General features: G+C 39.3%; 1 protein-coding gene across 3 annotated transcripts in view; it reads left to right on the top strand.

Annotated features, from left to right (window-relative positions):
* Positions 1 to 15,105, top strand: part of Slc4a4 (solute carrier family 4 member 4) — a 337,951-nt gene extending 322,846 nt beyond the window's left edge. For 2 of the 3 annotated variants that reach the window (XM_052735335.1, XM_052735336.1), the window contains exons 22-25: positions 251 to 424; positions 3,665 to 3,826; positions 10,039 to 10,118; positions 10,936 to 15,105. In XM_052735335.1, coding sequence (XP_052591295.1) covers positions 251 to 424; positions 3,665 to 3,826; positions 10,039 to 10,118; positions 10,936 to 11,041 — 522 coding nt within the window. In that variant the 3' untranslated portion in view covers positions 11,042 to 15,105. Of the gene's footprint in view, positions 1 to 250; positions 425 to 3,664; positions 3,827 to 7,727; positions 7,825 to 10,038; positions 10,119 to 10,935 lie in introns of all 3 variants that reach the window. The other variant, XM_052735337.1, reaches the window with a different exon arrangement.
* Positions 15,106 to 20,408: the final 5,303 nt, after the last annotated feature.

Consider the following 20,408-nt stretch of genomic DNA (forward strand, 5'->3'; position numbering starts at 1 on the left):
ACGTTATCTTATATACCTTCTAACATCTCTGGAAAAAAAAAAAGATCAGCAAAACTTAGAAGGCTGGTAACATGATCTGAGTGTGCTAATGTAAGTCTCCTACACCCTAACCTGCACTTCATCCTTTGAGGAGGACATTGCTGGCCTGAAATACACAATGTACATCCCTCCTGGCTGGTGAAGCAGAGTGGAAATGACTCAGTTGGCTCTTCAAATAATGCATCGGATTTTCTTCCACCTTCCTCCCCAGTTCATGGACCGTCTCAAGCTGCTTCTGATGCCCCTGAAGCATCAGCCTGACTTCATCTACCTGCGCCACGTCCCCCTGCGCCGAGTCCATCTCTTCACCTTCCTGCAGGTGTTGTGCCTGGCTCTGCTCTGGATCCTCAAGTCAACAGTGGCTGCTATTATTTTTCCAGTCATGGTAGGTTTTCCTAATTGAAACTATCCCTGACTGTATGCCTATCACATAGTTACTCTGACATGGGAAATCCAGATCATTTTAAGTGTGTGGCTAGTCTTTCACTGTCTTTCTGGCTTTCATTTAGTCATGTTGACCAGTTGTAAGCTAAGCTTCCCATGGCAACAGCTGCTGGCATGCACCTTCGAATATGCCCTCCTGAGTTCAGATACTGGCTCAAGTTCCTGCTGGTCAGCAAACATTCTTGAGCCACCGTGAACTCATCAGTGGGAGGGTAGCATTGTTATTGTTCTAAGAATTGATAATGAATGCCAAGTGTATAACACAATGTCTGGCAAGCAGTAGACATCAGTGCACATGATTTTTAAGGTATTGTATAATAGAACCAACCTAAATAAGAATAAAGTACACTCCAGTCCCAATAGTAGAAGCATTTGTAGACTTGTGAGAAAAGGCAGGGCTCATTAGAAGAAGCAGAGTTTTTAGATTCATGTGGTTTTCATTATTTTAAGGATAAGGCTGGACTCTAGTCTTCCTGTGATAGTAATCAAGGTGAAGCAAGTAACTGCCCCCTCTGAATCAATAGGCAAAGAGGAAATGCAAGTTCTGTGTCTTGTCTCCTTACTGCATTTTATACTTTATTGTAATTCTACTTCTTGCAAGAAACTGCCCACATATACGTATGTTGTGTGACAAAATGTTTCCTGGGGAGATGCAACACACATGACTACTTACCCCAGACAGGGAGCCCACAACAGACCAAAGTACATATGGATACCACCTGAAAAAGGACACCCCAAGACCAAGTTCTTGCACAAAGGAGATTTGTTTGCCTCAGAGGGACAGAGGGCAGGGATAAGGGACAAAGATGGGAAATAGGGGATGAGGGAGAAGGGGAGAGGAACGTGGGAGAGGGGGCAAGGATATTTGTCCCTGAGGGGAGAACAAAGGACTGCTCTGGATAGAGAGGAGACAGACATGGCTCATAGGCAAATGGAAGTTTATAAAGGTAAAAAGGGAAACCCCATGTTAGGATGAGGTGTTTAATTTTAATTGGGCATGTTAATTAGGTGAGCCAAAGGGGGCTTTTGATTGCTAGATTTCAATACTTTGATAACTGGACCTTGATAGCCAGCCTCAGGAGGAGGAAGTAGCCAAATAAGGGAATGGACCTTTATTGGCTAGTTTTAGGAATGTAATCAAACAGTTTTTAGCAAGGCAGAGGGAATGGGAGAGAAGGGAAAGTCATGCCAGAGCTATGCTTGAGTGGGCTAGTGTCCCTTCATTACCACAGTCCAATTTGGTGAACCAGTGAGTTTTACTGGAGTTACAGGGATATGAGTAAGGGATTACTAACGGGGAATGGTAAAGACTCAAAAGACAGCTGCATCACCAAGGCCCACGCCAGCATGGGTGATAGATCACGAAGTTGGAGCACACTGCACAGCCTGCAGGAGGGAGGCCCAGCAGGTTGGAGAGTGTCCTTTTCAGATGCCTCAGTTGGTCTGAGGCACTTCCAGGCAGGTGGTCTGATCTCAGAGTTTTCACAGTTTGGTTTGTCTGAGAGTCTTCTTTGCAGCTTAGCTCTTTTGGCCTGTGAGAGACTCTCTGCTCTTGCTTACTCTGGCTGGGGAGAGCCTCGTGAATCTGGTCAGCTTCAGGAACTTCCTGAAGCTATTTTGAGTTGTTTACATTCCTGTTCAAGGATCTTCGTGCAGGATATAGTGTTTCAATCTTGGAGGAAAACATTTCTATACCATACACTTACCACATTTTGTTTTTAAAGTCATCCTACTCACAACATTATTATTTTGTTATGTACATATTTTCTGATTGTAATTATATTTCTTTTTATTCCCAGGGACATAGGAAAAATAGTTTAAAATATTACTGACATTTTTTCAGCAAGATCTTTTTTTTCATTGATGGTCCTTTACATCTTTATTTCCCCCCTTAAGCTGTATTAACTTACTATAAAACAAACTGAACATTAGAAATGACTCCCACTTACCTTGTAGGACTTTCTAAATACCTGTTAATTTGTTAAAAGCAGGAAAATTAAGCTATCCATAATAAATTTGAAATATATCCAGTAAATTATGTCTTTCTTATACTAAATATAAGGAAAACTTTACTTTTATAAAGTAGTATTTTTCCAGAGATTTCCTTAGGTTCATAAATGGTTTTGGAATGTCCATGGGGCAGATGTTACAGATCTCTCTTCAGGAGATGGATACCTCAAGTATAGAGTGTAGTGTGGATAAAGGCCCCTGCTTTTGGAACTTGGCTGTGTATGACTTTTGTTGTTGAGCAGCTGATGTTAGTGAACTTCCATAGTGGAAACCTGAGAGAGCAAGTCATGTAATGGAACTTGGTGTTTGTATGCAGAATAAAAAAATTAATAAAACACAGAGCAGTTCGTAGAACCGAAAGTACCAAGGTAAAAAATGTTGGCAGAAAAGGCCTCAAGAGATTAAATACAGAATATAAATCTTTTGTGGTCAAAAATGACTGAACTGATGTCTCGCCAATTAAAAGTACATCCTGCACTTACCACTGCCTATGATTCTGATGCCCTCTTCTGGCCTCCACTGGTACTTGCACACATGTGTACATATACAGACACATACATAAATAAAAATAAAATAAAAGGAAGCAGATACCTGTCCACTCTGCATTCTTTGTTTACTGGTATCATAACCTCAGACAGCATAGCATTTATAAACTTCAGTTTGCTCAGCTGTAAGATGAAAATAATATGTTTCGAGAGTTTGTAGTAAGAAATAAGTCAACTAGTATTTCCTAAGTGTTCAGCAAGGATTGGGAACATGGTAAGCATTTAGTTTATAATAGTGACTAGTTTTTAGAAACCTGTATAATTTTAAAATTTTCAATAATTAGGAATCACGTGCAAACTGTTTTTACTTTTAAGCTTTTAATTTTATTAAAAACTTAACATGGAAGGAAATGGTTTTGGAAAATAATTCCCTGTCATTCCAATTGATTTGAATATAATCATACATTCTCTGATTGACTGTAATCATACATCATTATGAACAAAACAAAATGGATTTTGACTGAGATTTTCATCAAACAGCTTTCCTAGGGAAGACTGTGGGTCACTGGGTAAGCAGTTCTGTCAGACCCTGGACCTATATGGATTTCTGCTGCTGCTGATGGACAGTATCATCAGCATCCTTATGATGTCATCTGACATAGCCTGTTTTGTTACTGTGTTTCCAGATCTTGGCACTTGTAGCTGTTAGAAAAGGTATGGACTACCTCTTCTCCCAGCATGACCTCAGCTTCCTTGATGACGTCATTCCAGAAAAGGACAAGAAAAAGAAAGAGGATGAGAAGAAAAAGAAAAAGAAGAAAGGAAGTTTGGATAGCGACAATGACGATGTAAGAGAAACTCCAAACTTCCCATGTCAAGCCAGTTAGAGGAACATTTTTTTTTTTGTGTGTTTGTGTTACATTGACCCTGTACTTAGACTCAAATATTTAGCGTTATTTCTCCATAACTCTTAAAAAAGATGCAAAGGTCTCTTTCCTGAATTATCCTCATCAGTGTCACAGTCCAGATGGTTCTCCTATAGTTAGGTGATTAACTTGAGAAATGAAAATATTCCTATTTATTCTTCTTTAGATCATGTCCCAGAAGTACATATGCTTGAGGTGGGGTGGGATGTCTATATTCAGGGCCCAGAGAAAATCTGGATTTTATTTTTCTTATACATGCATTCACTTGTGCACATGTGCGCGCGCGCGCGCGCACACACACACACACACACACACACACACACACACACAGAATATGAGAATTCAAACAAGTAGCCTTTTGAGAGGATTGTCAAAACGATGCTTTCTGTGTGGGCCATTTTGGGAAACTTTACTTAGTCATATTGGAAAATAATGGTCTCTCATTAAAATTCTGATTAAATATGATCATTCATCTCTGTGAACAAAACAAAGTGAGTTTTGAATGAGCCCTGTCAAGCAACTCTCCCTATGAAGACTGTGTACCACTCAGTGAGCAGTTCTGTCAGGTTCCGGATCTATGTGGATGTCTGCTCTTGTTGCTGGGACAGCGGCATCTTCAGCATCCTTATGATGTCATATGACTTGCTTGTGTCCCTGCAATCCTAAAGTAGGAAGAATATAGTTCATTTCTAATTAGTCAGTAACTTCAGCTGAGCATGCCTCATCTCCAGCTGCCATAACAGTTCCTTAAAGTACATGTTTTTGTTTGCATTTTATAGATCAGGAAATTTAGAATGATAAACGTTGACTTTTATATTTTTCAGAACCTAAAAAAAAATTAGCTTGAGGTATTACTGACAAATAAAAAATGTATACATTTAAAGTGTGCAAGGCAGTGCTTTGACGCGTATATTAAAGTCATTTCTCCAAGCGTGCACAGCTGGGCGTAACGGAGCCAGAGCTCCCACCCGAGCTTCTCTGTGTGTCTGTAGTTGATTGGGCTGTCTGGTTGTATTCGTCTTGTAGAACGTGAACATAGTACAGCGAAGGGAAGCAACAGACAGAATTGGATTTCAGATAAATTGATCCAATAAGAAAAGGCTAAATATACGAGACACCTTTAGCTACAGAGAAAGGGGCTCTGAGGGAGCTTACGTGGCTCTCACCATCTGTCTTCTGAGAGAGCAGGTGTATGGATTTTCTGTTTCCAGTGATGAGCAAAGGAAAAGCAAAGCGTGTGTTTAAACTGCAGCAGAGATTAACGTGCTGTATTAAAAAAGAACAATATACCTGAACATCGACTAGAAATCAAAGCTTAAAGTGAATTCTTGGAGCACTCAAGACAAAATCAAAAGGTTGGCTGAAGTATTAAGACGACTAATGCAGTATTTCATCTTGAATTTTTAAAATAGGCACCTCAGTTCATACTCACAAACACCAAACTTAAAATCATTACACATTACTAATGTGTAAACTAATATTATGGAATATTCTCTATTAGCTAAAATAATATACAACCTTTTGAGATTGTTTTAAATTCACTCCTCTCTCATGACAAAAGTTGAATCAAATGAGTTCCTTAAATTAATCCCAGAATTCTTAGAATTATTTTTCATAACTTGTACTCACACAATGCTCTTGTTTTGATATTATTTACCATGTTCTACTGCGTGTTGCACATTTTGGGGTATGTCTTGGGGGATGCTAATTTCTGTTCCTTCTTCTTTATCACATCCATATCAAGACAGCAGATGTGTGCATTTGTTTATACACAGTGAACATGCTTGGCAGTTTAGAGTCTATCAGGGCAGTAGGTTCTATATGTTGAGCCCGTTATTTGAAGACTATGCATTGGAAGACGATGTGGGGGTCTTTGGTTACATATGTCCAAACTGGGACTCCAGGGTCACAGTTTTTATATATATGGTGAATGTTGTGAAAATTATACCTTACCAACATTTTATTTGCTCACAGTCACTTCTGAGCCTGCCTGGTAGTCTGTAATTAAGTGTTGGTTTGCCCAGGTGTCTGTGTGTAATTGCTGTTATTTTGGGAAATATTTGAAAGGACACTTTGTTTATGGCATGGTCATGAAGGAAGGTACATGTGGCATCTTAATTAATTTAAATTTTTGTCAGTTAAACACATCATCTTAGTTCTCAAAAGTTACTATAACTCATTACCCCCATATGTTAATCACAAAGGAATTTTCATTATAAGCAATAGATTTTATCTCAAATTTTGTTTTAAGATAAAAGCCCCATGCCCCATTCTTTTTAGTTTCTGAAGTGGTGAGGACTAAATGCAGGGGCTCACAGTGCCAGAGAAACACTCTGCTTCTGAGATACACTGCCAGCCCTCTTCCTCTCCTCTTCTCTACTGACCCCTTCCAGTTAAAGATGGTTTCCTTGATATCTTCAGTTAATAGATAAATTGGGTCTCTTCAGTCCAATTATAGACTTGGAATCAATATGTCTACTTTCTTAATTAGTTTTTAAAGCTCTTTCATGCTGTATTATTATATGTTGAGCATATCCACTTTCATGTCCCTTTTCTTGCCCTTCTTCCTCTATTAGTTCCCTCTGTCTCCATAGACAGTTTGACCTTCATGATTTTATGTATCTGTATAAAATCTAAGAATGACAAATGAAAGAAAACTTATAATATTCACTTTTCTGAAACTGGCTTAATTCACTTACTATGATTATCTCCAATTGTATCTAACTTCTTTCAAAACACTATGAGTTCATTGTTCTTTATGGCCAAAAGAAAAATATGTATCTATGTGTGTGTGTGTGTGTGTGTGTGTGTGTGTGTGTGTGTATGTGCGTGTGTGTGTGCGCGCGTGCGTGCGTGCATGCGTGTGTGTGTGTGTGTGTGTGTGTGTGTGTGTGTGTGTTGGTGTGTGTGGGGGGTATGTATATGTGAGATGTTTTCTTTGTCCAGATTCTGCTGCTGGACACAGGTTAGTGCCATCATTTAGCTATTGCAGATAATGCTGACATGATCATGGAAACTTTAAAAAGTAAAGTAGTAATCCTATGGGAATTTATGATATTTTGGGTTAGGTGGCCTGTTTTTAAGAAGTCCTGCAACTAGCTACCGAATTTTTATCATTTTCTTGGTTATGATTCTCTACTTATCTGATCATTCTTTTGATTTTATTTTTCTTATTTTTTTGCTTATGTTTAAAAATATTTTTGGCACGAGCAAATTGGAATGAATTTTTAATCATAAAATAGTTTCTGAGCATATTAAAGTAAGGAAGGGAGACTAAGTCTACAGAGGGTTCCTTGCTAGTGGATGTTAAAAATGTCTTAAAATTGTTTTGGACAGGAATATGGGTCATGATTTTCCTGGAGAAAGAATCAGAGAACACTGTAAAACAAAACATGAAATTTAAGACCATATATAGTTTGGAAATTTTCCTGTGTTTAATCTGTCTTCACAGGGGACATTTTCTTTTACACGTACAACAACCAAGTTTGCCAATTGGGAATTCAGTTGTGGAACACTTTACAGTTGTGTGTGGTTTGCTGATTCAGAATCCAACTATGGAACACTTTACAGTGAGGCTGCAAGAATCTTCTTGCTGTGGTTCGAGCCTCAATGAACTCAGTCCCATTAACTCAGAAGAGGGGAAAGCAAATGATGGATAAAGATGTGTGGAGTACTTGAAAAGTTAGGCAGTCGAATGATACTTAAATGCTTTTTTCTTTAGTTGCTGTAAATGCTAAAACGGTAGGTTTGGGCAAACCCTGGGAATCAGGAAGACTGAGATAACAGAAAACATTCTAAAAAGTGTTGTACATTTCTTTCACAGTCTGACTGCCCATACTCAGAAAAGGTCCCCAGTATTAAAATTCCAATGGACATCATGGAACAGCAACCTTTCCTAAGTGATAACAAACCCTTGGACAGTGAGTAGAACTAACCTCTCGCATGCTTGCCTGACTATGACCCACGCTTGTCCTCTAGGACTGCCCTCCATCTGCCTCTCTCCTGCATTACCTTTATTCTTTCCCGTGTGCAGACTGAAGCAACTTACTTCTCAGAAAGCACCATGTCTTATTTATCGGTTGATGTTCCTTAAGCTTTACCCATCTTCCTTTTACCCGTAACCTCTTACATTTTTCTGTGATAGTCTTTGCTAAGTCATCGCCAGGGTTCTTTTGTTTTGTGTTTTGTTTTGTTTTCAATAGCTAAACCTGTAACCGTGTTTTTTAATTGATTTCTCCCCCACTGATATTTAGAACTGCAGCTTATATAGTATGACATCACTGTCTGGTACTGTTTGTCCTCCTTAGATCTCAGTCAATCCTCTAATTGGTGAAAAGGGAGAAATTATACCTGGGGTCTCCCTATGATCAATGAATTGTTAATATTTAGAATTTAGAATACTCTCAATTAAATTGGCAGTTGTGAAATATTAGCAAAACTCTCTAGATAGAACTGATTTATGTTTTCCTTCCTAATTCCTTCATTCCTCTTCTGTTATTTCATCTTCACAGTTTTAACTGCTCTCTCTAGTCTTTCTCCAGTAATAGGCTACAATGTAATAGCATGTGAATGCCATCTTTTTGCCTGTGATTGACAGTCCACTCTAGTAATGTCAGTGAACATATGAAGCTTTTCCAATAGCATAAAGCAATTGCCTCCCAAACACATCATTCTTTGCATTTTCATTGGAAGGAAATGTGTTCCTTTAGATCCAACTGCACTGCAGAGGATACTGACCTGGTATAAGAACAATAACAGAGACACTGATTTCTGGTGGATAATACCACCCACTGTCAGCAAGAGGTTAGGGTTACCAAGGGAATTTAAAATGAATAAGCATTGATCAAATAATGGCACATATAAAGTTATCAATTTCTCAGTAACAAATTACCCCAAAACTTAGCAGCTTAGATCACAAGCATGCATTTTCTCTCATGGTTCTTGACATTCAAAAATTCAAGAACTGTTGAGTTGATGATTCTGGTGCAGAGTCTCATGAGATTGCATATTCTGCTGTAAACTGGAGCTAAGACTCTAGGGACTTGGTTGGAGCTGAGGATCTGTTTCCAACCAACGGTCTTTGGCAGGAAATTTCAGTTCCTTGGCCTGTGGATGTTTCTATAGAATTACCGTGGCACAGTAGCCTGGCTGCACCCAGAGATAGCTGGAAATTCAAATAGAAGCTACAGTATTTTATAATAGAATCGGAGATTCAGCCATCCAGAACTTGTGCCGCAGTGTATTAGCTGTGAAGACAGCTCTGTTGTAGTATGGGAAAGAGTCACACAAGAGCATAAACACCAGGAAATGGGATCATTGAACACCATTTGGAGGCAGAGTACCCACTGCATTTAAAGAACAATCGTTCTTACCTTTGTTGTCTAACTTGAAAATATCAGTTATAAACAACGCTAATTTTATGCCCACCCTTATCAGTGGAAATTAGTTAGGAGTTTCTTTTAGAATCTAAGTTCTTCTATCATATTCTGCTTTCATTTTTCATCCCTAGATAATTAAGACAAAAGAAAGCTGTAAAGGTTACTTTTAAAAAATTGCCATTCTAGAACTTAAGACTTGTGATAAAAACTTAACAATTGTTTGTCCTGTCAAAATCCCTTTAGTTGTATAATTGATGGTTGATACAGAAGTTTATATATGACCATTTTGACTGAAACTTTTCTAATAATGTGATAATCTTTGTAGGCCAACGAAGAACAGAGTTGATTAAACTGTCATTTTAATACATGTACCTCCAACATCTCTCTACTTCTTGAATAGCAATAGCTAGGCAAGACTGAGTGTTGCACATGGCTGGAAACTCAAGGACATGCATGAGACACAGAGAGGATGTTCTAGGCTATGGCAAGGATTCCCCTCTTGCCCTAAAGGAGAGGGAAAAAGTGATTTGGGCTCCATCACACTGCCTGCATGCTTAGCTTGATACAATGTTCATCGACACTGTCTAAACCTGATTTTCCCACTCTTTTCCAGTTCTGAAAGGGGCCTTGGTTTGCATGAAGATTTTCATATTCACTCTAATTTCACATTTTTGCCAAAGATTTACTTTGTTTTGTTTTATTTATTTATTTATTTATTTATTTATTTATTTATTTATTTATTTATTTTCTTCTCAGGAGAAAGATCATCAACATTCCTTGAACGCCACACATCATGCTGATAAAATTCCTTTCCTTGAGTCGCTGGGTATACCAAGGTCAGGACCATTTGTCTTGTGCTGTGGGATGATGCCACAGTAGGGGTTATGGGTAGAATCCCTTGTTCTCTTCTCTGGGACGTCAGTAAATCACCCAGGGACCTAGGGATCACCCCAGGCTTTGCTGGTAGGAAGCAATTTTAAAGACCTGAGCTTTACTCTTAAGACTAATGAAAAATTTCAGTGTGATGAAGTTAAAGGCCAGGATGGATGTTAGGCCTTATGATTCCATTGTCATGCAGGGTGAGCGAAGTTTCTTTGTAGCGTTCTTCACTAGTTTCCTTCTCTCTAGCAAGGGTCTGGAAAGGACAGGTCCTGTTTGAGTCTCAGAAAACAGGACCATGAATGTCTTCAGGGTGCTGGTTCTGGTCCTTAATTTCTAACAATATTAGCCACATGGTAGTCTCATTTTTTTTTATTTTGAGAATTTTTGTAATATTTGACATCTTGGGCAATTTTTACTTGCATTTACTTTCATTTAAAATCCCTGTTCTTTTTTTTTTTTTTTTGGTTTTTCGAGACAGGGTTTCTCTGTGTAGCTTTGCGCCTTTCCTGGAACTCACTTGGTAGTCCAGGCTGGCCTCGAACTCACAGAGATCCGCCTGGCTCTGCCTCCCGAGTGCTGGGATTAAAGGCGTGCGCCACCACCGCCCGGCTAAAATCCCTGTTCTTAATACACATGGAAGGGACGGTCACTAGAGTGGAGCAGATGGGTGCATTTGAAGTGTGCAGAGTGCGTGAGCCTTTCAGAGATGATGATGAAAATCACATTACTCACTGACTTTTCTTTCTTTTTCTTTGTTCTCTTTTGCCTTAGTCCTCCTAGAACTCCAGTGAAAGTTGTGCCTCAGATTAGACTAGAACTTGAGCCTGAAGACAATGATGATCCCGGGAGGAACAAGGGAACAGAAACTACATTGTAACCTGTTTGTCTTTCTCAAAACTGACAGTTACCTTGTTAACCGTTCTAATTTTTTTTTTTTTGGTCTGTGTATTTTAAAACTTTTGTTTGGTCACTGGCTGAATAACACAGTCACCCTCTCTGCTTCTCTCTTGCGTAGGTAAAATCAAGACGATAGTGTCCCTTTTCTTTAAAACAAACAAACAAAAACAGCGCCCGAGGAATCACACTTTTGTTTCCGGGCATTCAGATGTGTTGTCCTCTGACATGGAAATCCCTGTCACTCCAGACACACGCAGAAGCTGCCCTCGTCAAGCAGAGATTAAAAGTATTAAGAATTTTGTACCACTTTTTATGACACTGTTGAAGGAACTTAGGACCTAAGCTTGGAGCTGTGCTTACTGGCTTGCCCTTGTCTGGTAGAGCAGCCCTTGAGCTCCAGACAGAGTCCCTTCCTGCTTACAGAGCCCCCAAGACTGGAAACGTGCTGCTACCCACCTGCCCTTGCTCGTCAGCCCTGATCTTAGAGTTATCAAAAGCAGAAAACACTAAAGGTACTTCGCTCCCTGTAGAGAAACCTTGGCCATCATTGTAGCAAGTGCTGGAATGTCCCTTTTCCTATGCAACTTTTTTTAACCCTTTAATGAACTTATCTGTTGGGTACATTGAAGAATATTTTTCTTCCTAGATTTTGTTGTTTAAATTATGGGGCCTAACCTGCAACTTATTTTTTGTCAATTTTTTAAACTTTTTTTTAATTACTGTAAAGAAAATGGAATTTTTTCCTGCAGCAGGAAACATAGTTTTGAGTAGTTCTACCTCTTACCTGTAGCTGCCAGGCTTTCTGTAAAAATTGTATTGTATATAATGTGATTTTTACACACACACACACACACACACACACACACACACACACACACACACACACACTAGGGTAAGCCAGAAGGCTAGAACAAATTAAAAGAAAAACAAAACACCATGTTTCTAAGAATCTGTTGGGTGGTTGTGGTTTTTTTTTTTTTTTTCCCCTTTCTTCCAAATAAATGTAACTGTTCTGTGAAGGAGTTTGGGGAGAGAAATGTGGAAGAGGAGAAACTTCTGCTGCAGTGGTGGTCATGCTGGGGGCAGATGCTGGTGTGTTACATGTCCATGTCCTATGCAGTACTGTTAAGGGTTTCCTCATCTTAATAGTTCGTGTGCTTGTGTACGAACTCTGTGTGTGGCTGTTGCACACTTGTGCAAAGCCAGATAAAGAGTGACAGTAGACAGAGGGCAAAGCTGTCAAGCCCCTTGTGTCCGTTTTCATAAAACCCAGACCACTCGTGAAAACTCTGTCAGGAGCCGAGAAATTTATCATGGAAATCCAGGCGAATGCATCTTACTAATCCCTCAGACCTCAGTCAGCATCACAGGTAACAGCGGTCAATAGTTAACTATTGTTAACTATTGTCAATAGATAACAGCACAAAAGCCATAAGAACATTGACACCCTGTCACACATCTGTAACGGGAAGAATGAACATGGAGCCGCAAGGACAGTTTAGAGTGCCCATTTACATGTGTTTATAGAGCAAGGTGGTTGGATCACTTAGAATGTTATGTGTGTGTATGTGTTTCATCATCCTGTGTTGAATAATTAGGCCTCTACTAGTCAAATTGAGTGTGCCATTTGATTGCTATATTTTCAGTAAGTCACATTATATACCGAGTGTATTTTAAAATAATAGTTTAGATGTGGAATCCACACTTTGGGATTCGTATAGCAGCAGTAGTGATGCACACTCACTGTCAGGGTTTGCTAGAGGAGTTACAGAAGCAGAGTTGAACCGCTTTTTGGTTCTGTGGTGTGCTCTTACAGACACCCCCCCCCCCCCGTTCATATAGTAACTAAAATATAATTCTGCTCTCCTGAAGTTTTGATGATAAGAGTTCTATTATCCTAAGTTACCTGTTACTTTTACAGTGTATGGTTCATCTTGAAACTTTAAATTTTATAGAAATTAGGTATAAATGACATCATAAAGAATGCTGTCACTGAAATGATAATTAACGTTATTTGTTAACATCTCAAGTGATACATTTTACATCACATTTGTATCCAGAGCTATTCTTAAAATGGTTGGTGTGTATTACCTAGTTTCCTATTAAACCACATAAGATTGGTTCAATTTAGTGATTGAAGCATCAGTAGAGTGTTTTAAGTCATGCAGAGGAAAGGCAGTCCATCTTGATGTTAAATCAAAGCCACTTCATTTACTTTTCTGAAATCTCCGGATATATATTCTAATTATGAATCAAGTTTATTTTGAGATTCATGGTCCTCTGTATCCTTTTCAGAGAGCTCCTGAAGTAACCTAACTTATCATTCGGTCTTTGAGTAGATCTTGAAGTTATTGCAGCCCATTTATGGTCCCTATTCTTTGACTGGGGTGGATGGTTAGTATTCATGAAATGAACATAAAGCCATACCTTACATTTGCTACAAGGAATAGTTAGCTCCAAGCCCTTTCATGACTCCCGTCGTTCCCACACTTAACAAGTAGGACCCCAAATTTCCATGGAAATACCACATTCTATGAATCTGGCTGATTTTGCTTCTTGGCTGGTAACTCAGCAGACTTCAGGGTGGTTTTGTTTCTATGTAAACTGGACACAAATACAGTGATGAATTGTTTATAAGCCTTTCTGCCCTTCCTCCCTGGATGTGAATTTGGAGATTATTTCTTGAGGTACAGACTCAGAGTTGTTGACCAGGAGTACTGTGGTAATGCAAACAGACTGTGAGAAGGAAGACGGTAGGCTGAGCCTGCCTACCGAAGCACGAGACCTCCAGTCTGTAGAAGCCCTTGGACATGCTGTTCCTTTGCTACTGTGTGCAAAAACTACTTGGAATCCTAATTGTTTTGTGTGTTGGAGGCAGTGCTGTTTCAGCTTCTCCTTCCAGTAAAGTTGAGGGGCGGGGCTGGGAAGTACTCCCTTAAGAAGAGGCAATGGAAACCTCCCTCCTCATCCCCTAAGAGAAGGGACATCTGCTGTCAGTAATCCAGCTTATGTGCATTTTGGGCACATGTAACAACACACACAGAGTAAATCCTTTGTTGGCTGTGTATTGGTGTTTAATATAGCAAATGATTGTCTTCCATGTTTTTTTTTTTTAACTGTGTTAAAGTACTTGAAATGTATCGACTGCTGACTATCTTTCAAAAACAAAACCATTTGAGTTATATTACAGAGGTTGGCATTGATCGGAAATGGGACAAAGTTTTCTTCGATCTTTTTCATACCACTTCATGATTTTGGTGCAGGAATCTGAGGTTTTCTTCTTATCTCCTGTGATAGTTCCCATCTGCTCTCACAGCACGAGCATGAAGCCCAGTTGGTACCGAGTGACTGGGGACAGTTGGAAGACTGCAGCCCTTCCCTGTCGGAATAGCCTTGGGGGTTTGCAGATGACTTCACTGAGCTTCATGGCAGTCTGAAACGAAAACCCTTTTGTAATATCTGTGAATCTGGCGACTTGCATTTTGACCAGAGATTTGAATATGATATCTTATTCCTGGTTCATTTCATTGTGTTCTCTGGATACATACAAGAATCCTGAATTCTGTTTCCTAGGCAAATACTGCAACTCAGGGCTAAAGTCACCCAATGAATCCTTAGAGCCTGAAGTAACTTTGTCCCAGGCCTACAATGCGCAACAAATGCAGACTTGCCTCCTTGCAGCCATTGGCGTGGCTGGTACATATCCGTACACATTACTTTTCACAATCAGTACGCACTTTCAGATACTCTTATTTTTATTCTCTTAAGTCTTTATTAACTTTGGAGAAATGATGCATCTTTTTATTTTAAATGAAGTAGATCAACATGGTGGAACAAAATTATAAAGAACAGAAAACATTTCAATATATTACTAATAATTTTTTTCCAATATGAAACCTAAAATTCCTATAACATAGTATTTTACAGTTTTATGAAGCTTTCTATTGTGACTTTTATGGAATTAAGAGATGAAGAAGATGAGATATTTTAGCATTTATATTTTTCAAAATTAAATGTATACTTAAAATAAAGTAACTTTATGCATTTGTGCTTGTTGAGTGCTTCTGTTCAACTCTCTGACTGACTGCTTTATTCTGCTCCTTGGAGTGCTATAAAAACAAGTAGAAATATGAGGGAATGAGAGCACCTCCCTGCAGACTGCGGTAATCTCTCTAGGCAGAAGGATAAAGTAAATGTCCCCAAATATAGAAGATTGCAATCAGATATTTTATTGTTAATGAGATGTTCTTGTTCAAGGTTTATAGTAAATTAATAATGAATAAGGACAATGAGAGTAGTTTCATGGCGAAAAAATGCTGTCATTCCTTTTTTTTTTTAGCTACTAAAATAAAATATTTTCTTGAATCTAGGATGAGATATATATATATATATATATACATATATATATGTATATATATACTCAATAAATTTTTAAAGCAACCCAAAAGGCTGCAAAGTGTAAGCATTCATTAAAAAGTAATTACTCAAATGAACAAAATCCAAGAATGACTTTTTTCCATCCGAAATTGATTCCCCGAAGATATATTGCACACACTTCTCTCCAGCCAACTTGAGCATTCATCTCACATTTAAATGTCTCTAGGAAATATCAGTCTGACCCTACATTGTAGTTAGAAAGTGGTGATAATGGCAGATGAAACAAGTGGTCAGGAAGATGAGAAGTCACTATTGGAAGCAGAGAAAGTTTACATTGGAACAAAAACCAGGAAGGCAAATACTTTGTCCAGAGCAGTCATTTAATCCAGAAGTTTCATGAGATGCTTTCCTGGATACATGGTGTGGGGATATGATGGCAGACTTGAACCCTGAGCTGTAAGAACTAGCCAAGCCCGACTCAGAAGAGATCGAATATGGTAAAGTTTTACCAATTCTCTTAGAGAATTAATTAACTATTATCATGTATACGATTACCAAGTCAAGAAATGAGGATAAAAGTTTAGTTTGTATATTGTCACCAACTAAGTAACAGGAATTCTCCAAAGAAACTGATACGTACATGGGAAGACGATAACACTGCAATATTTGTGTCATAATACATATGCTTGCTTCCAAAAAATGTAATGCAAAGGGAAGATTTTAAAGGTAGAACTGTGGAAAGTTATGTAACTTTGGAAACAACAATCCTTTGACACAGTGATTAGGAACAAGGTAGCAGTGGCCTGAAGTGGACCAGACAGTGTCTCAGCTGATGCCTGTGTAGGAATGCCTTTTGAATTGGGTTTCTGCAACCATGACTCAAGATGGAGTTGCCAACAGAATCATTTGTGGAACTGCCACCAGGAAGTCAAAGATGAGAACTCTTCTCTGTGCTGTACCAGTTTTACATTTTTGTTAGAGTTTACATGCATACCTTATTCTTACTGACAATTTTTACACTGAAAAGTGACCTACTTTTATATCCCCACAAAGTTTAAGTATGCAACCTGGCCTTCCCCACCTACTAGAGAACAAGGATGTAACATAAATCTCTGAACAACCACACTGTGTCTCATCATTAGGCATGAAAGCATGAACATCTGAGGTCTGGGTGGAGGGCCCAGCTCATCACTCACATTCTCTTCACCCTTACTATCTTCAGACTGTCTGTCAGCTTAGTTTCTTTATCCATTTTCCATAGATATGTAATTATCTAATTATAAATACATAATTGTCTATTATGTATTCTTTGTAGATGTATGATATAGATAGGTAGTTATACATAAAATGTGATTATCTGCATTTTCTAAAGCATGCTGTCAGTTTGTTGAAGCAATTTGTGTCAAACAAATGGTGTCTGAAGTGGAACAAGAACATAGGCAGTGAGATATAACAGAAAATTATTGATAAGCATTAATAGCTGAGTTCTGGAAAGAAATGAAAAGTTATAAAGGTAACTATAAACTATATTCAGGAACTTAAGTTTTTGAGTCCAGAGCCCAGGATGTTACCATAGATCTGTAAGGCAAAGTGTATTGGTTCAATAATGATATAATCTGTTGATTAAATGATTTAATTGATTGTCTTAAAGGTAAAAAAAAAAGAATTGCAATCAAAGTTCAAATAATAACTTACAGCCAAGACAAAATTAAACTGTGTTCAGCTTAATCATTAACTTTTGGAACTGAATGGAGAACAACAACTGACATATAAGTTGTACTTGCAAGTGGGTTATAGCCAAGGGGAAAGAAGCAGTTCAATAGGAAATCATGAGGGCCGTGATGCGTGCTGTGAGACTGCATCTCCTAGAAATGTCAGGGGCGGTATACCCACGAAGTCTCATTGACAAGGCTCCCTAAACGAGATCTGAATGAGGACAAGACCAACAGACAGGATAATGTGCTAACGTGGACGGGGAAGAGTTTGTGGAACCTTCGACCCTAGATAAAGAAACAGCAGGCAGCTATGGAATGCTGAGACAAGGAGAAGATGGTCTTCCCCAGAGAGGATTCTCCCATTTGGTTGTCGGGTACCAAATGGTCAGCCCTTTAATATATGCATATAAAGCAGATTATATATTTAGTGGTTGTGTGTGTGTGTGTGTGTGTGTGTGTGTGTGTGTGTGTGTGTGTGTGTGTAAAACAATAATTAAAAGAGCCAGTGGTGCTGTGGGATGGTCTGTATGTCAAATGTGTTGCTGATTGGTCAATGAATAAATCACTGATTGGCCAGTGGCCAGGCAGGAAGTATAGGCGGGACTAACAGGAGAATTGAGAGAACAGGAAGCTGGGTGAAAGAGACACTGCCAGCCACCATCAGGATAAGGAAGATGTAAAGTACCGGTAAGCCACAAGCCACGTGGCAAGGTATAGATGAATAGAAATGGATTAATTTAAGCTGTAAGAACAACTAGCAAGAAGCCTGCCACGGCCATACGTTTTGTAACCAATATAAGTCTCTGTGTTTACTTGGTCGGGTCTGAGTGACTGTGGGACTGGCAGGTGAGAGAGATTTGTCCTGACTGTGGGCCAGGCAGGAAAACATTAGCAACACAGTGGTCCAGAACTTGAGAAGAGAGGAAAGTGGGGAAAGTAAAGGGAAGGGTTAGGGAAGGAAAAGAAAATGATATATTTTAATTTCAATTTTTAAAAGTTGTGAGTCAGTAGAACTACTGTGATGGCTAAGTAGATTGTATTACTTTTTGCTCTTGCAGAGGACCCAGTTTTGCTTCCCAGCACCCATATGGTGGGTAACAACCATCTGAAACTCCAGTTCGAGGGGATTTGATGCCCTTTTCTAGCCTCCACGGGCACTGCATGCATGTGGTACACATAAATACACGCAGGCAAATACCCATAAACATAAACTAAAACTTAGTTTCTTTAAAAATTATGTTATGATAGAAATATGTACTGGGTAGAGTGGAGGTCCAAGTGAAGATACTTGTAATTCCTTAATAATTACCGGGGCATTTCTAAAGCACCCTGGCAGTTTATAAAATCAATATGTATCAAACAAATGGTGTCTAAAGTGGAATTATGAAGATAGATAAAGAAAACATGGAAGGTATAAAACAAAACAATGAAAGGAGAGAATTAACCATATGCATTGGTTTGGATGTCTCCTCCAAAGATGATGTTGAAGGTCAGTCCTCCCTGCAACAATACTAAGAGAGAACTTTAAGAGGTGATGGGGTCAGAAAGGATTCTGCTGTCATGACTGGATCAACCGCTTGCTACACAAGGACCTGGTTATCTCAGGAATGTATTCCTCATGGGGATGAAATTGACCCTAGATTCCTCTCTCTGTTTATCTGGTGTATGCTTGTCCTTCCAGGAGGTTAAGATGTAGCAAGAGCCCCCCCCACCCCCCACCAAAGCCACACATCTTGGACTTCTTAGCCTCCAAACCTATACGCTAAATAAATCTCTTATTTTGCCTTTATCCATCTACCCATCCATCCATCTATCTGTCCGTCCGTCTGTCTATTGTGTGTATGTGTGCCAGTGCACAAGTGCCATGATGCATGTGTCAGAAGGCAGCTCTTAGAGTCCACTCTCTTCTGCCGTCTTGTGGAACCAGGGTTTGAATTTAAATCCTCTGGCTTGAGCAAAGGTGCCTCCGCTTGCTGAGCCATCCTGTCAGTCAGCCATCTCTTCTCATTACGAGTTACCCCGTCTGTAATAGTTTGTCAAAACAGCAGAAGAGAGTCTAAGCCATGATGTAGCTGTCAAATCAATTATTCAGTAATTATTGGATTCCTGACCATTATCAGATTCTTTGGATGGTTAAAGCAGGGGGGAAAAAATGGACATAGTTCCTGCCCTAATGAAATGGGTGATTTAGAAAGAAATATATAATGACTGACTGAATGAGTGAATGAAAAAATACAGAATTACAGTAAATGTTATAAAGAACAAGTGATGATACTATGAGAACAGTAGAGGGACAGTGGTGGACTGAGAGAGGAGGGGAGAAGAGACCTGGCATATGTGTAGGAAGCTGGGTAGACTATGAGGTTGGCCCAGGGACGGAGGAAAAACCATTGCAATAAGGAAAGAAGAAGTCAAAGAACGATGAAAACACTAATTCATGGGGCAGGGCATCTCTGGGTAGACTAGGGACCGAGGAAGTGGGAGTAACTAGTTGAAGCCACTGCATGGCGGGGAGATGGTGGTCTGAGAAGAAGCCTGAATAAGGCTTTTCAGCGAAGAGCAGCCTCTGGGCAGCAAGTTCAAGAAAATGTCTTTAGGAGATGGGAGTCCTCTATGGTCTTTGACATCACAGACTTTATTCCAGGTCAGATGTTTTAGATTCACATTAAGTCACAATGGAAATCCTTTAAGGGCTTTTGAGAAAGGAAACAATTGCTCAGATCTGACAGAAAGAAGCCTGGTGTGGAGAGACTAGAAGCAGACTGACCAGTGGCAATAATCCCAATGAGGGGTGTCAGTCAGGCTAGTCCACATTTACAGGTGAGTGAACAGGATGGACTGAAAACTACTGAGACCCAAATCTTGGATTTTTTGTCCTTCTTTGTGTCCTTCCTTAATGAATTCAGTATCAGCACTTTTTAAGAAAGGTTTTATTTCTGGTTACCCCTTCCCTTCTTTTGCTAATTAGTGTTCTTCCAGATTCTCCCTCAGGCCTGATCCTCTCTTCATGTCCTGCCCCAACAGGCACAGACTTGTCCACAACTCCAAAGAACATCCTTCTGCTGGTGATTGCCCATTTCTACATCATCAGCCCCATTCATTGTCCCAATCATGTATGTACGATTGACTTTGGACCATTTGGAGGGGAACAACACATATTCATTGGGCTAGATTGTATGTATCCATCTATTCTACACTGTTCCAAGGAATAAGCCACCAGTTCTCACACTGGACACGTAAATGTCATCCTTTAAG

This window comes from Peromyscus californicus, unplaced genomic scaffold (genome assembly GCF_007827085.1).
Source record: "Peromyscus californicus insignis strain IS unplaced genomic scaffold, ASM782708v3 Scaffold_13__1_contigs__length_99412109, whole genome shotgun sequence".
NCBI classification, from domain to species: domain Eukaryota; kingdom Metazoa; phylum Chordata; class Mammalia; order Rodentia; family Cricetidae; genus Peromyscus; species Peromyscus californicus.